General features: G+C 43.5%; 8 protein-coding genes across 8 annotated transcripts; 4 read left to right on the top strand and 4 right to left on the bottom strand.

The window, feature by feature from the left end:
- Positions 1-356: 356 nt before the first annotated feature.
- EAF01_005179 (uncharacterized protein) lies at positions 357-1246 on the bottom strand (the record flags this gene model as incomplete). Its single annotated transcript, XM_038913434.1, has 5 exons — positions 357-367; positions 446-780; positions 867-940; positions 1062-1114; positions 1195-1246. 5 exons carry the CDS (start codon positions 1244-1246, stop codon positions 357-359), a joined length of 525 nt encoding a protein of 174 aa, XP_038771520.1.
- Positions 1247-2101: 855 nt separating this feature from the next.
- On the top strand, positions 2102-3938 carry EAF01_005180 (uncharacterized protein; the record flags this gene model as incomplete). The annotated part of the gene is made up of 3 exons (XM_038913435.1): positions 2102-2260; positions 2337-3128; positions 3186-3938. 3 exons carry the CDS (start codon positions 2102-2104, stop codon positions 3936-3938), a joined length of 1704 nt encoding a protein of 567 aa, XP_038771521.1.
- Positions 3939-4302: 364 nt separating this feature from the next.
- Positions 4303-5961, bottom strand: EAF01_005181 (uncharacterized protein; the record flags this gene model as incomplete). The annotated part of the gene is made up of 4 exons (XM_038913436.1): positions 4303-4960; positions 5023-5522; positions 5580-5707; positions 5835-5961. 4 exons carry the CDS (start codon positions 5959-5961, stop codon positions 4303-4305), a joined length of 1413 nt encoding a protein of 470 aa, XP_038771522.1.
- Positions 5962-6505: 544 nt separating this feature from the next.
- On the top strand, positions 6506-7555 carry EAF01_005182 (uncharacterized protein; the record flags this gene model as incomplete). Its single annotated transcript, XM_038913437.1, has 1 exon — positions 6506-7555. The coding sequence occupies one exon, from the start codon at positions 6506-6508 to the stop codon at positions 7553-7555; it is 1050 nt and encodes a 349-aa protein (XP_038771523.1).
- Positions 7556-7628: 73 nt separating this feature from the next.
- Positions 7629-8194, bottom strand: EAF01_005183 (uncharacterized protein; the record flags this gene model as incomplete). The annotated part of the gene is made up of 2 exons (XM_038913438.1): positions 7629-7955; positions 8024-8194. 2 exons carry the CDS (start codon positions 8192-8194, stop codon positions 7629-7631), a joined length of 498 nt encoding a protein of 165 aa, XP_038771524.1.
- Positions 8195-8946: 752 nt separating this feature from the next.
- On the top strand, positions 8947-10510 carry EAF01_005184 (uncharacterized protein; the record flags this gene model as incomplete). The annotated part of the gene is made up of 3 exons (XM_038913439.1): positions 8947-9758; positions 9827-10418; positions 10469-10510. 3 exons carry the CDS (start codon positions 8947-8949, stop codon positions 10508-10510), a joined length of 1446 nt encoding a protein of 481 aa, XP_038771525.1.
- Positions 10511-11218: 708 nt separating this feature from the next.
- On the top strand, positions 11219-11947 carry EAF01_005185 (uncharacterized protein; the record flags this gene model as incomplete). The annotated part of the gene is made up of 3 exons (XM_038913440.1): positions 11219-11401; positions 11501-11646; positions 11746-11947. The coding sequence occupies 3 exons, from the start codon at positions 11219-11221 to the stop codon at positions 11945-11947; spliced, it is 531 nt and encodes a 176-aa protein (XP_038771526.1).
- A 106-nt stretch (positions 11948-12053) lies between these two features.
- On the bottom strand, positions 12054-12908 carry EAF01_005186 (uncharacterized protein; the record flags this gene model as incomplete). Its single annotated transcript, XM_038913441.1, has 6 exons — positions 12054-12147; positions 12224-12257; positions 12316-12352; positions 12407-12551; positions 12610-12683; positions 12735-12908. 6 exons carry the CDS (start codon positions 12906-12908, stop codon positions 12054-12056), a joined length of 558 nt encoding a protein of 185 aa, XP_038771527.1.
- Between the last annotated feature and the right edge of the window lie 353 nt (positions 12909-13261).

The raw sequence follows: 13261 nt of genomic DNA on the forward strand, positions 1-13261 counted from the left end.
AGACATCAAGCTAAGGTTATTAACATGTAATGATGGACGACTAGTCCGCAAAATTATTAGATAACAATAGCACTTTCACTTGGAGCACATGAAGAAATGTGGTGGAGGATCTTGTAAATAAATCATCACTTCCTTGTAATGAGTTGAGTATAAATGCGTGTCTCGAGAACTCACCAACCACACCATATCAATGCATCTAGATCCCTAGTCCTGGTGCAAGAGTTTCAACCATTGCTCTTATCATGTCCTGCATCTGAGCATATCATGCTGTACTTTGATATGGATCGCAGTGTATGTGAAAACATGCATTGCTCGCTATATGTTACCGATCTTCTTCCCTTCCCAATGCTTTCGAATCAAAATTGATCTACCACATACATTAGTAAAGTTTCACCCTCAGCTACCAACCCATTTTCTCCTAAACGGATTCAACTTCCAAACTCACCCAAAGTCATGCTCATAGAAACATCCGTATTCTCCACCATCTTTGTGAATTCCTCGAAACTAATCTTTCCATCCCTATCCAAATCTGCCTCCATAATTGTTTTATCAACAATCTGTTGCAACTGTTGATCCTTCAAATTACTTCCTACCATCATCTTCAAAACGATGAATAATTCCCCATTGCTTATGTATCCATCACGATCGATGTCATAAACCTTGAATGCAAAACGAAGCTTTTGTTCCTTGTTTCCCTTGCTGCTGAATGCGCTGAGTCCACTGACGAATTCTTGGAAATCAACATCTCCACCTCCATCTTCATCGAATATGGCAATCATTCTGGAAAATGGAGATTAATTAGTATACATGCAACATTTTGAACATTGCGTTTGGACGGCAGATGGAGAGAAATAAGATAGACCAACCTGGTAGCTAGAGGATTCGACGAGATTTGCGGAAGACTGAGGAACTCCTCACGTTCAATAGTACCGGAATTATCCTGTAGACACAGACTCCATTAGCCCTCCTGAATTCCATACACTTCCCACACGCTCAATAGATAACTCCCAGTACTTCCAGCACACGGAGTACACCAACCGAAGAAACAGAATAGTGCGCACCTTATCCAACTTCATAAAACGTTTTCTTAATCTATCAACCTCATCTCGATCAACTGTCTCGCACCCAGAATTAGCGCACAGGTCCTCCCAATAACCAACCAGACAGTTATTTAGAAAAATGTATTATCCGCACAGTTTGACCCTTGTACAATATTCTCCAACACTGCACTACTTGTATTTCCCATATTGACGGATTGTGTTTGTCTGGTATGTGATTATGTATGCGGTGGGTGAGTGGTTGTTTTTTCGTAGCAAGGCTAATCGAGTAAAGGAGGTGGAGGTAACTTGTTGTAGTAAAGGCGGTTGCAAGAGAAGCGCTTGAAGAATAGGGTGAGTGGAGTAAAGGAAGTGGTCGCAGTAAAAGAGATAGTCGCAAAACCAAGGAGTAGGTAGGTAAGGCTGTGGAGGTAAAGGAGGTGATTGGGGTTGGTCGCAAGACTGGGCCTGGAGAGCTAAGTGATAAGTTTCCTTAGAAGGGCGGGGAGAGAGGCTGAAAGTAAGATGCGAGATTCGATTATGTCCAAACTAAAGTAATGTTTTCCTTCCGAATCGGATTGATTATCGATTTAAAGTATTAGTTTCCTATTTCCTGAGAGTTTGTATTATATTCCCCCCCAATCCTCAATGAATTTTGGAGATGGTGTTGTGAGTTATATGGGATAGGTATCGAAGTGATCAATATCATACAATATGGTCAAATCTCCTATCGCCAGAAGTTTGATAGAACAAGGATCCTTGATCTAGTATAGTGCACAAATGTCCTTTGTTGTTGCCTTATACAGTAACCAAATCAGGCCAACATTACCCAAATTAGAGTTATTGACACATTGAACCAGGAAAAATTTGCTTGTATCACGAACGTCGGAACGTGGCAAAGGTACAATTTTCTATCATCAAAATATTACAACTGACATCGAATTTCAATTCCAAAAATGGATTAAACATTCAGTCATGAACAGTTTTTTATTTTATGAATTTTTCACGCGTTCAAATTGCGTTGTCGCGTTAATTTTACATATCGGAGTCATTCCATCATCAACATGAGGACACAACCGGCTGGCAGGGTGGTGCGCCAAAAGAAGCTCAACAGATCCACCCATCAACAAATTCTACGAGAAGACCAAATAGAATCTGCCGAATATGATTCTTTACAAGGTCAATATAAAGTCGAGACTGGTGTCGAAAAAGCTGAAGAAAATGTTAGTCGTCACGTGCTCAATCTTACCATATAATCACGTGATTTACAACACATACTGACTCGGATGTTTCAAACAGGAATACCATCTTCAAGCTGCTCTGGCAGGCCACACTTCGGGTGATAAGGATGCGCCGCAAGAGATTCCGGCCCCTCCCGCAGAAGAAGGTACCGACATTGACTATGAATCACTATACTCAAGGAAATTTGACAAACCTGCAACCTATATCCGCTTTTCACAGACCGTGGAAGAATGTACTGGTTGCCAATATAACATGACTACCGAAGATGAAATTTTTCTAAAAGATTATAACAAAAGGAAAACCCTTTCGAATCAACAGCTCTCGGAAGATAACTTTGAAAAACTCATGGAAATTTTCGAAGAAACTGCTGAAAATAAAACTCCATGGGCCTCAATAGACAAAACCTTGGTGAGTTTTGAGACCATGAGAGAAGTCATCAAGGAACGAGGAGAAGAGAAGATATTTGGTCATCTGAAGGAATTATATGAATATTGGAAGTCTCGACGGCTTGCCTGTGATAATCATGGCATTCAGCCTAGTCTGAAGTTTGAAACTCACCAAGATCAAGACGAAGGCGATCCATATGTTTGCTTCCGGCGCCGTGAAGTCAGAGCTACCAGGAAAACCAGAGCAAGAGATATGCAAATCACAGATAAAGTTAGGAGATTGAGAAAGGAAATGGAAGAAGCAAGGGACCTGATTAAGATGGCGACTGAACGCGAAACTTATAAGAAAAAACTCTTGCAATGCGAACGTTCCGTATTCGAATCTCGTAGTGAAATCAAGAGCCTCAAGATCAAGCTGGGTATCAAGAGTGATCCTGATGACGAACTTCTCATCAATCAAAAGGTATGCATAATCTCGACCACTGGAAGAGAGTTTGAACATCCTACTGACAACTCGAAGCCACAGAAGAGGAAGGCCATGGACTTTCAAAATGTGCAACGCCAGCCAGCTCCACTTCGTATTCCACCTCGCCCTGATGGTCGCGGAATTGAAATGGATATGGTACCGTTAAGTCATGTGCTGGCCCAAAAGGAGAATATGCTGCAAAGAGAGCTCGAGGAGAAATCCGCACAGCATATCAAGTGGAACGAGAACTTCATAGACTGCACAAGGGAACCACTCCTACCAGTTGAAGGACAAAGCTCGAACACGGGCTTTCGCCCAGCAACAGCTCAATACAGTCAGTATTTACTGACGCCACCATCATCTGTGACTTCCGAATCGTTTGATCAAGCATCTCCAGTGAGCCAAGAAAAACCGGACGCAGTAACCGTGCGGTACAGTACACCTCCAGAAGAAGATGATCGTCGTTCGCAACCAGCATATCGGAGACGAATTGGCCGAGGTGGCCGCCTGTGGATAGACCGGAGAGGAATGTCTACAGCTGTTAATAAAAGCATGGAGAGGAAACCTGATCGTTGGAAATATGACGAGGATGAGGATGAGGATGATGGACAGCCTGTATACGAGGTTGACCCGTATGATACCAACCCTCTGCGTTTTAGATCCACAATACCTCTTTCAGGTCATTTGTATCCGGATGCACATAGACGAAGCATGTTCCAACATCAATCGCAATCGAACAGGACTGGTATTGGAGGTAGTCCTGGTAACAACCGAGCAATCGGGCCTCCAAACCAACTCACTAATTAGGAATTTTCTTTCTCACGACAACTGGGTTGTCACTTTACCAGAAGCGGCTCCATTGTGAGGCTTCTTTGTAAATCAACTTCTGCAGGGTTCAACGGGCAATGGGAGGTTGGGCGTTACCCAGGGAAAGGGCTGAGCGTTGATTTGTTGTCATTAGAAGTTTTGTCCGAAAGTACCCAAGGAGGGTATCTAGGCGACCTATATGTATTTTAGCGCTCATAACCGAGCAAAAGATCATTATGAAATGATTATAGGAGTCAAATGTGACGTCCAATTAATAATCTCCTCCAAAAGCACTCCCAGAGCAAAATGAAAAGCTTCGTGACCTACCAACCAAAGTGTTCTCGGCATAAATTGAATAGACATTTTACCTAGAACGTCCCTTTTTCTTTGGCTGTTCCATGTCCTCCCCCTTTCTCTTCGCATTTTTCATCGTTCCCTCCTTTGAAGGCGGAAGCCTCATACGATGGTTGCCACCCGAAAATGTACCTGCTTCTTGAATGGCTGCTCGTAACACTTTCTTCTCTCCAGAGCGTACTTGAATCGCCATAGCGGTTCGAATTGGGAGATCTGCGTTCTTGAGGAGGTCTTCGTCCTCTTCAAGAGTAGTCGAGTACTCGTTTTCTCTCGCTTGCAACAAAATTGCCAGGACCTGACCTGCGAGCTCCGTGGTAAGTTTGGAACGGCTTGGTAGACTGCTCTCTGAATCCAAGATGGCTTTAAGATGACTTTCGTCAACAAGCAAGAGATACAGAAATGCTAAGAGCTCATCTGGTATACTTGGCTCATCTGGACTAGAGTGAACGAGATCAAACGACTCGTCATAGATGCCTTCTCGTTCGGCCAAATCAAGACGAACTTTCAACTTGTCTTGGGTGAGCTTTGGCAACGATGGATGAACCTTGCCGTTCCGGAACAAAGAAACAATGAGTTCCGCTGAGATCTCAGCGACGTCGTATGTGGAGTATCCGTCTGTGACATATCCGTATCTCCTCAAAAGATCAGACCTGGGAAGCTGGCCATAGCTAAAAGTCTCTGTCAGTAAACCACAAACGCAGCTAAAATTGTGATTGAGAAAAAGACGAACTCATTGAATATTTCTTCCCCCTTCGCAATAGGTTTGATTGCTCGCATCTCTAGTTCCTCGTTATCGCAGATTAAGCGGGCATTGTTCCTGTCTGCATCTGCATTGAGCATATCGGCCAACGGAATCATAGATAATATGGGTTTTTCATCTTCTCCATCATCGGAAACCAGGTCATCTGCCGCTTCTTCTCCTTTGCCACCGGAAGTTGGACCATCGGAGGGATCTGGTATGTCGAATGCATACGCCATGATGACAGAAGCTACTTTGTGACACATCTCTGTGCTAGAGTGCTGTAAGCCTTGTGGAGTTATGTAAGTTTTGAACATATCTTCAGCACCCTGTTTTCCAATTTTCTTCACCACTGCACTCGCTTGCAATTCTGCGAGCTCGCTATCCGACCAAAACACCAAGCTATTCAATTGCTCTGGTAGTATCGCGAGGTATGGAGCCCACTTAGAATCGTCTACTTGTCCTTCCGCCATAAGTATCGAGGTAAGTGCCTGAAAATCAGTCAATTATCAAATTCGAATCTCGTCGAGACGCCCATAACTACTTACCAGCCAGCTCGGCATCTTCTCTGCAAGTCGTTTTGAAATCGCAAGGGGCTTCGCATTCTGAGCATTTAGCACGGCACTGCGTGGGATGCTGAAGATAATCTCGTCATCATCAATGTCTTCTACGGCCACTGTTACATGTCAGCGAGAAATTCTTTTCGGATCACTCCAGAAAGATCAACGGAAAGCAGGTAGCAGCTCTTTGATCAAAGCCATACCACATTAGTAATAGAAATATGAAGAAAGAATGGATCATACCGACACCTCGCCCTCGACCTTCTTGTCGGAGGTCCACCAAGGCCATCTTTGGACTAGTCCGAATACCCATTTCCTGGAGCCATGCTGAGAAAGTTGCTGTTCTAGCTTCGAAATCGTCGACGTCCATAATTTCAGTACACTGAATTATGCTACTGAAAGGATAATGTACGTGGTGGTGTGCAATGTAGTATCAGAATTGGCGCAAGTGATAAAGAGTACTCTAATTTCTAAACTCGCACCAAAGCGACAAGTCGCTAAAATAAACCGAGCAAATCAAGGGGCACTAGTCCTAGTACGGACTGAATGTGGGGCATCGCAAGGTCAGCAGGAAAAATTTCGCACTCTTGTAGTTATTGATTGCAGTGGGAATGAAAAGTGCTAGGTAGTATCATGTATTGCATTATTTTTCTCAATTGTGCACATATGATTAAACCGTTCTAGATGTTGGTTGTGAATCTTCCTAGGTATTCGAGACAATCAAGTTACCTAGTAATTCTATACATTGCGCTTACGTTACTTCCTTTCAGCATAATCCTTATCGATTAGTTCTGCCTGTGATTTTCAGCCTTGTCTAATATTAGCGGCCAAGGGCATTGGGCTTATCCATTTTATCGTCGACCCCTCCTTGGTTTATATTTTATTGTTAAAATTCATAGAACCCAGCAGCGAGAATGATTGCTATAGGGCTTGAAGGTAGTGCTAACAAATTGGGTGTTGGTATTATATCACATCCTTCCAAAGGCAAACCGGCCGAAATTCTCTCCAATATACGACACACCTTTGTTTCGCCTCCAGGAGAAGGCTTCCTACCAAAAGATACTGCGAAGCATCATCGATCATGGGTTGTCAAACTTGTGAAGCAAGCTATGGCGCAAGCTGGAGTAAAAGTATCTGATATCGACTGTATATGTTATACAAAAGGCCCTGGTATGGGAGCACCTCTCCAGAGTGTCGCTATCGCAGCGCGAATGCTTTCTCTGTTGTGGGGTAAAGAGCTGGTAGGGGTAAATCATTGCGTCGGGCACATAGAAATGGGTCGAGAGATTACTGGGGCACAAAATCCGGTCGTTCTATACGTTAGCGGAGGAAATACCCAAGTGATTGCATACGCAGAGCAACGATATCGAATTTTCGGAGAAGCGTTAGATATTGCGGTTGGTAATTGTTTGGATCGTTTCGCAAGGACTCTGGAAATTAGCAACGACCCTGCACCGGGTTATAATATCGAACAGCTAGCAAAGAAGGGAAAGGTGTTACTAGATCTGCCATATGCGGTGAAAGGAATGGACTGTTCGTTCTCTGGAATCTTGGCAAGCATCGATATACTCGCGGCGGAACTCAAGGCGAACCCAGAGCAAAAAGACCCGATCATTGGAGAAGTTATCACCACGTCAGATTTGTGTTTCAGCCTGCAGGAAACTGTGTATGCGATGCTGGTGGAGATCACAGAACGAGCTATGGCTCATGTAGGGAGCAACCAAGTCCTCATCGTGGGAGGCGTGGGTTGTAATGAGAGATTACAAGAAATGATGGGGTTGATGGCAAGAGATAGGGGAGGAAGCGTTTTCGCAACCGACGAACGTTTTTGCATTGATAATGGTATAATGATAGCACAGGCTGGACTGCTGGCGTACGAAACTGGCTTCAAGACCCCATTGGAAGAGAGCACATGTACTCAGAGGTTCAGAACGGATCAGGTCTTCGTCAAATGGAGAGATTGAATAATATAAAGAACTTAATCCTGTCATCTCAAGAGGGGCTGCACAGACTTGCAAATCGCTGCTCCTACTCTGATTAGAATCCATCATCGGAGTCATCATCTTCTTCAATTATGATCTGCGCCGATAGCCCGTGCTCGTCCTTCTTTCTGCCTCTATCCTTTTCCAGCCATCCGGAATATCTCTTCTCTACGGAAGAGTCGACCTTCCATTTCAATGGATCCGGTTTCGAGTTTCTCTTCTTATGTTCTCGTGCGGCGCGTATGGATTCCACAGAACGACCCGTGTCTTCAGGGCATGATGTCAACTTGAACAGCGATGCGAGTATGCTCGAGAGAACTCGTAACAACGACCCTGTGATCAAGCCGATGACGATTGCAGACCCTAAGAATATGATGATGATCTAATTACTGTTAGCTGCAATCCATCAATTTGTCATTGCATTAAGCTTGCCTCGAACTTCGCCATCACTTTCAGAGGAAGAAGCATAGCAGAAACCAAAGAGTTTCCCAGATGTAGCAGTGGGGCCAGAGCAATCCTAAGTATAGCCAATAGCCAGTTGGAAATAACAATAATTGGCAAGGAAATATAATAAAAAGTGATTCCTATAATCGAAAGCCATGTTGTATTTGAGGATTCCATCATGGATAATGAATGAGTTGTCTGTCTGAAATGACAGGAAGACGCAAGGCTGACAGATAAGATCCGTTTTGCACCAATGTTGTATGATCTAATGCTTAAGGACTCGTAGAACTTGGAATATTTTTGATAATTCTCATGATTTGAGCCTTCACGGAACCGTTTTTTCTATAAATGAGTGCTGATATTGATGTCTGATAAAATAGGACTACAAGCATTTAGGTAATCCTACTACTCCCTCTGTACTGATGTGTGATGAAAGAAAGAACAGAAGAATGGAACAATAGAAGAATGAAAGAAGCTTTAATGAAGGCACAGACCAGGTCAGCTACTGTAAGAGTGTAACAAGGATTCAAAGCATCGTCGCAATTTTTGTGGGTTGTCCTTCAATAAAGCTGATTGTGGGGTTGGAGGAACAAACCTTAAGGAAGGAATCAACTTCCAAGGTTCACTCCAGAATCTTTTCCACGAAAGAACAACCCCAATTTTTCTTATTGTATTTAAAATCTCAAGTTCGAATTTGATTATTTCTAAGATACCCCTTAACAAGTACAGGTCATCCAGATTTGTGGAACAATATATTCATTTCAAATCATAATCAAAAAATACTTATTTACAACTCATGAGATAGCTTTGCTCCACAGGCCGCCGTCCCCCCCCGTCCCTCTGCCTTTCTTTCCTTTAAAGGGCTTCCACCTCCCGGAAAGGAATAATTTCTTGAGTGCGTTGGTTAGAATCACACGACCACTTTCATAATGGGAAATACACCCTCTGCTAACACGAGGCTAACTGCTTCGACACCGCATTCGCATTCTCCCGCACCTTCGAGCCATAGTAATGACTCATCAAGAACATCCTCAGCTCGCAGAGATCCACGGAATTTGATACACGCGCATAGGACTGCTGCGAGAGCAGAACCTTCTCTTGCACAGGCTCACGGATCGAATGTCACACACCGCCCGCGCAACTCTCAATCACACCCTGCTGCACAATTCAATAATTCTTTGCCGAATTCCGGAGTCAATACACCATCGGCGCATGACAGAGAGCCACAAGCAGGTGTGCAATCACATAGACATGAACCAGAGACAGAAAAGATCGCTGTGAGGGATCAGCCAACCAAGCCAGTTGATGTTCCCATGCCATCCTCCAATTACGACACTGTAACATCCAGATCCCATTCCCATTCCCTACCGAGCCCCCAAGCCACATCTGTCGACCATTCTGGTCCCCCCGTTCAAGATATGTCGTATCATCTTTCGCGACCTCCGAGACTTCCACTTCCAATTGAGGAGGAAGTGCACACACCAGGGTCGCCTCTAGTCACACCGGCTGATTCGATCGCCCCAGCTATGGATATAGATGCTCTGGACAATGAACCGCCACTTGCAAGACGGAACTCGACGCTAAGTAGCACGACGATAGATGAAGAGGACGCCGAGGAAATTCAAATCGATCGGACCAAGGCAACGGTACCAACCCTATTCGAGTGGAGAGAAGGCGGAGAGAAAGTTTATGTAACTGGAACCATATTTCAGTGGAATAAAAAGCAAAGATTGAGTGCAGTGTGAGTTCTAGTCGTTCTACTGAAACCCTTGGACTCCAATGTTTTGACAGTTCACTAATATTTCCTAGAGAAGGAGAGCCGGGACTTTTGAAGGCGATAATTCATGTACGCCCTGGAACTCACCACGTTCGATTTATTCAAGATGGCATCATGAAATGCTCAGCACTTCTTCCAACCACCGTCGATTTCGGCAACAATCTAGTCAATTACATCGAAGTCAGCGCCGATGACCTGCCTAACGATGAGGGCTCTGTAAATATACCTAGCGAACCAATTGGTGGTTCAGAAACCAAGCCTGAAATCACCCAGCCCGAGCCAGTACCTGCAGAAGAGAGGACGAAACCGAAGCCAGTCTCCAAGATGAAGCGCGCAATCTCCCAGAGTCAATTCACTTCAGAAATTCCACAATACCTCATAGATATGGACAAACCCGAAGACTCCAGGGAATACAGATACGCAATTGCTGCTATAGACAAATTGCCTCCTCCACCTACTCTCCCAGGGTTTTTGGGAAAACCTATCTTGAATGCCAATGCACCAATGAAGGATGATAATAGTGTTCTCATCATGCCTAACCATACTGTTCTCAATCATCTAGCTACGAGCAGCATTAAGAACAATGTTCTTGCTGTTTCTGCCACTACGAGATATAAGCGAAAGGTACGGGAGCGTCTTTACCAATTAATATTATGTACTAATTCGCAATGCAGTATGTCACAACAATCATGTATAAGCCTACAGCGGAGGAATAAGAATAAGAATAAGAAACAACAATGCGAGATGTTATAGTCTATGAATAGTGAACCTGGTGGACCTGGATATCAACGAAACTCATACCTACATCGAGTAAGTATTAATTTAGCAGATCAGCTTGCTTCACATGATTTCTCGATGGGAAACTACATGCAGAATATTTCAATGAAGAAGATTAACCACAAATAATGACCTAATTATTATCACAATGTTTAAATTATGCCAATATCAATAACATTATAAATTCAGTACACGATTCACTTGGAGGCTCATTAGACTTCATTAAAGCGCAGTCGAAGCCACTTCCTAGTACTCCCGCAGGAATCCCACCAACCCCTTATCTATTTTAAGCTTCTGTACCCATCCGATCTCCTCTCCCCGCCAATTGCACGTGCCGATAAGCCCCCGCCTTCTGCGATAAGATTTTTTTTTCCTTCAAAAAGTTGATGCCAAGAGAAAAGTAGTACCGCGGAGGTGTCACAAGCTTTCCCCAAATTTCCAGCGCAAACATCATCAAGTCGCATTCTGCACAATTTGAAATACGAGACTCTGTCACAAATACCTTGAAACTAAATCTTTCAAGACTGAAGGTCACATCACTCCGTTTCTTCGAATATCTTCTCGGATACCTGCTAGCGAAACTTAAGTAGTCCTGAAGCTCTCAAGTTCGAACACATCCGAGTTCGCAATTTCACAAGCTCGCCATTATGCGCACGCAGCCAAATATTATAATAACAGGCACGCCTGGTGTAGGAAAAACTACTCATTGCGAACAATTGGCTGAGAGTACCGGATTGAAACATTTGAGTGTCAATGATGTGGTTAAGGAGAAGGGATGCCATGAGGGCTGGGATGATGAATTGAAGACTTGGATTGTGGACGAGGACAAGGTTTGTCTTGGGTTCCTTTGCAAGTTTGACGTGGGATATATTCTAATAGATTATTGAGACTTCGCCGGGAGTTTTGGCTAATTGATTGGGAATCTATAGTTATTGGATGAAATAGAAGAAGATGTTAAGCAAGGTGGATATATCATCGATTGGCATGCTTGCGAACTATTTCCGAAAAGTTGGATTGATTTGGTCGTTGTGCTGAGGGTGGATTCGACGCTGTTGTATGATCGGCTGAAGGCGAGGTATGTTTCCTCTAAGTTTGGGCGGAGGGAGACTGCATCTACAACTGCATCAAAGATGGGAAGCTATGATCGAGAAAGCTGACTCTCATCGAAACATAGAAATTATCCAGAAGCCAAACTACAAGAGAATTTAGATGCGGAAATCATGGAGGTTCTACTTGATGAAGCGAGAGAGAGTTATGATGAGGAGATTGTGGTGGAGCTGCGGAGTGATACAAGTGATGAGGTGGAGAGTAATGTGGAGAGGGTTGAGGCATGGGTCAAACAATGGAAGAAGGATCACGCGGAGGACGAGCAGTGATATTTTTTAGGCATGGGCTATAGTTGCGCAGTCCCTGAAGTTTTTTTGAGCTTCAGAGAGCATTATCTATCTGCCACTCCATTCCTTGTCCTCCGTTTATTGGACTCTATGCTTCTTCTTGCAGCCATGTCTTTAATTTCTCGAGTGCTCGGAAACGATGAGAGATTTTGTTCTTCTCAACTTTCTCCATCTCGGCGTATCTAAAAAGGGACGGGGTCAATATCTATGTGATATCGTGGAATGAAAACACAAAATGCAATAGGAAGGAGTTCTTACGTTTGACCTTCATACTCGAAAATAGGATCCCAGCCTACGAATCAAGGAATATTAGCAAAAAGAGGTCTTTTTAGTGGTATAGTAGAACATACCAAATGCAGCTGGACCTCTTGCAGGTACGATCTTGCCCTAGGAAGTGTTAGAGCCATATGACGGCACGCAGGAATATTGGGATATACTTACGTCCGTTCTTCCTTGAAAGATAATAGGTTCATGACCTGGGCCTTCAGAATAGGCAAATGTACATATTGCTTGTGCAGATTTATCTGAAAAGCCAGCAAGCATATTGTTCAGTCCATCATGGCCTATTTTATCCATAAACCATTTACTGCCTATCATTAGTGACCAGAACACTCTCAATGTGATTCTTGACCGAGAAATCTTACATATATGGACCAGGCAATTCCTTCAATGCATTGAAACATAAACATGTATCCTCAACTAGTACTGGACCTTGAATCTAAATGTGATATTAGTAACACTACAAAAGCTGGGGAATATGAAAACAAACAATTTCAGCAGCTCTGCGACATTTGTCACTGGAGACTTCCTCAATTGTCCCTTGGATCTCAACGAGGTCGAGAGATTGACTTTGGAGATCAATGGTATCACCCAAAATAGCTTTCACCTCGATAAGTTTGTTTTTGTTGCCGGTGATGAAATTGAGGGTTGTGGGAGGAGCCATGATGAATGGAGATGTAAAGATTTTCCTTATGCAGGAAAGGGCAATTATTGATGAGTGAGAGTGTGGGAGTTGAGGTTCAAGAAGAGAAGCAAAAAAATAAAATACCAGACTTTTTAAAAAAAAAGTTGTGACTTTAAATTCATATTCTTGTATTGTATTGTGATATACGCGGAGCTTCGACTCATCCGGTCGAAAAGTAGTGCAATTGCATTGGCGAATATGGATCGTGCAATCCCAGCACCACCACACCACATCCACAAAAACTGTTGGCGGCATCGATAGACTTCAACAACCACACGGAAAAATCCTAGCTACTCAGTAAGGTAATGATTGTATTACTCAATTAATCTCAT

This window comes from Botrytis porri (genome assembly GCF_014898465.1).
Source record: "Botrytis porri strain MUCL 3234 chromosome Unknown BPOR_006, whole genome shotgun sequence".
NCBI classification, from domain to species: domain Eukaryota; kingdom Fungi; phylum Ascomycota; class Leotiomycetes; order Helotiales; family Sclerotiniaceae; genus Botrytis; species Botrytis porri.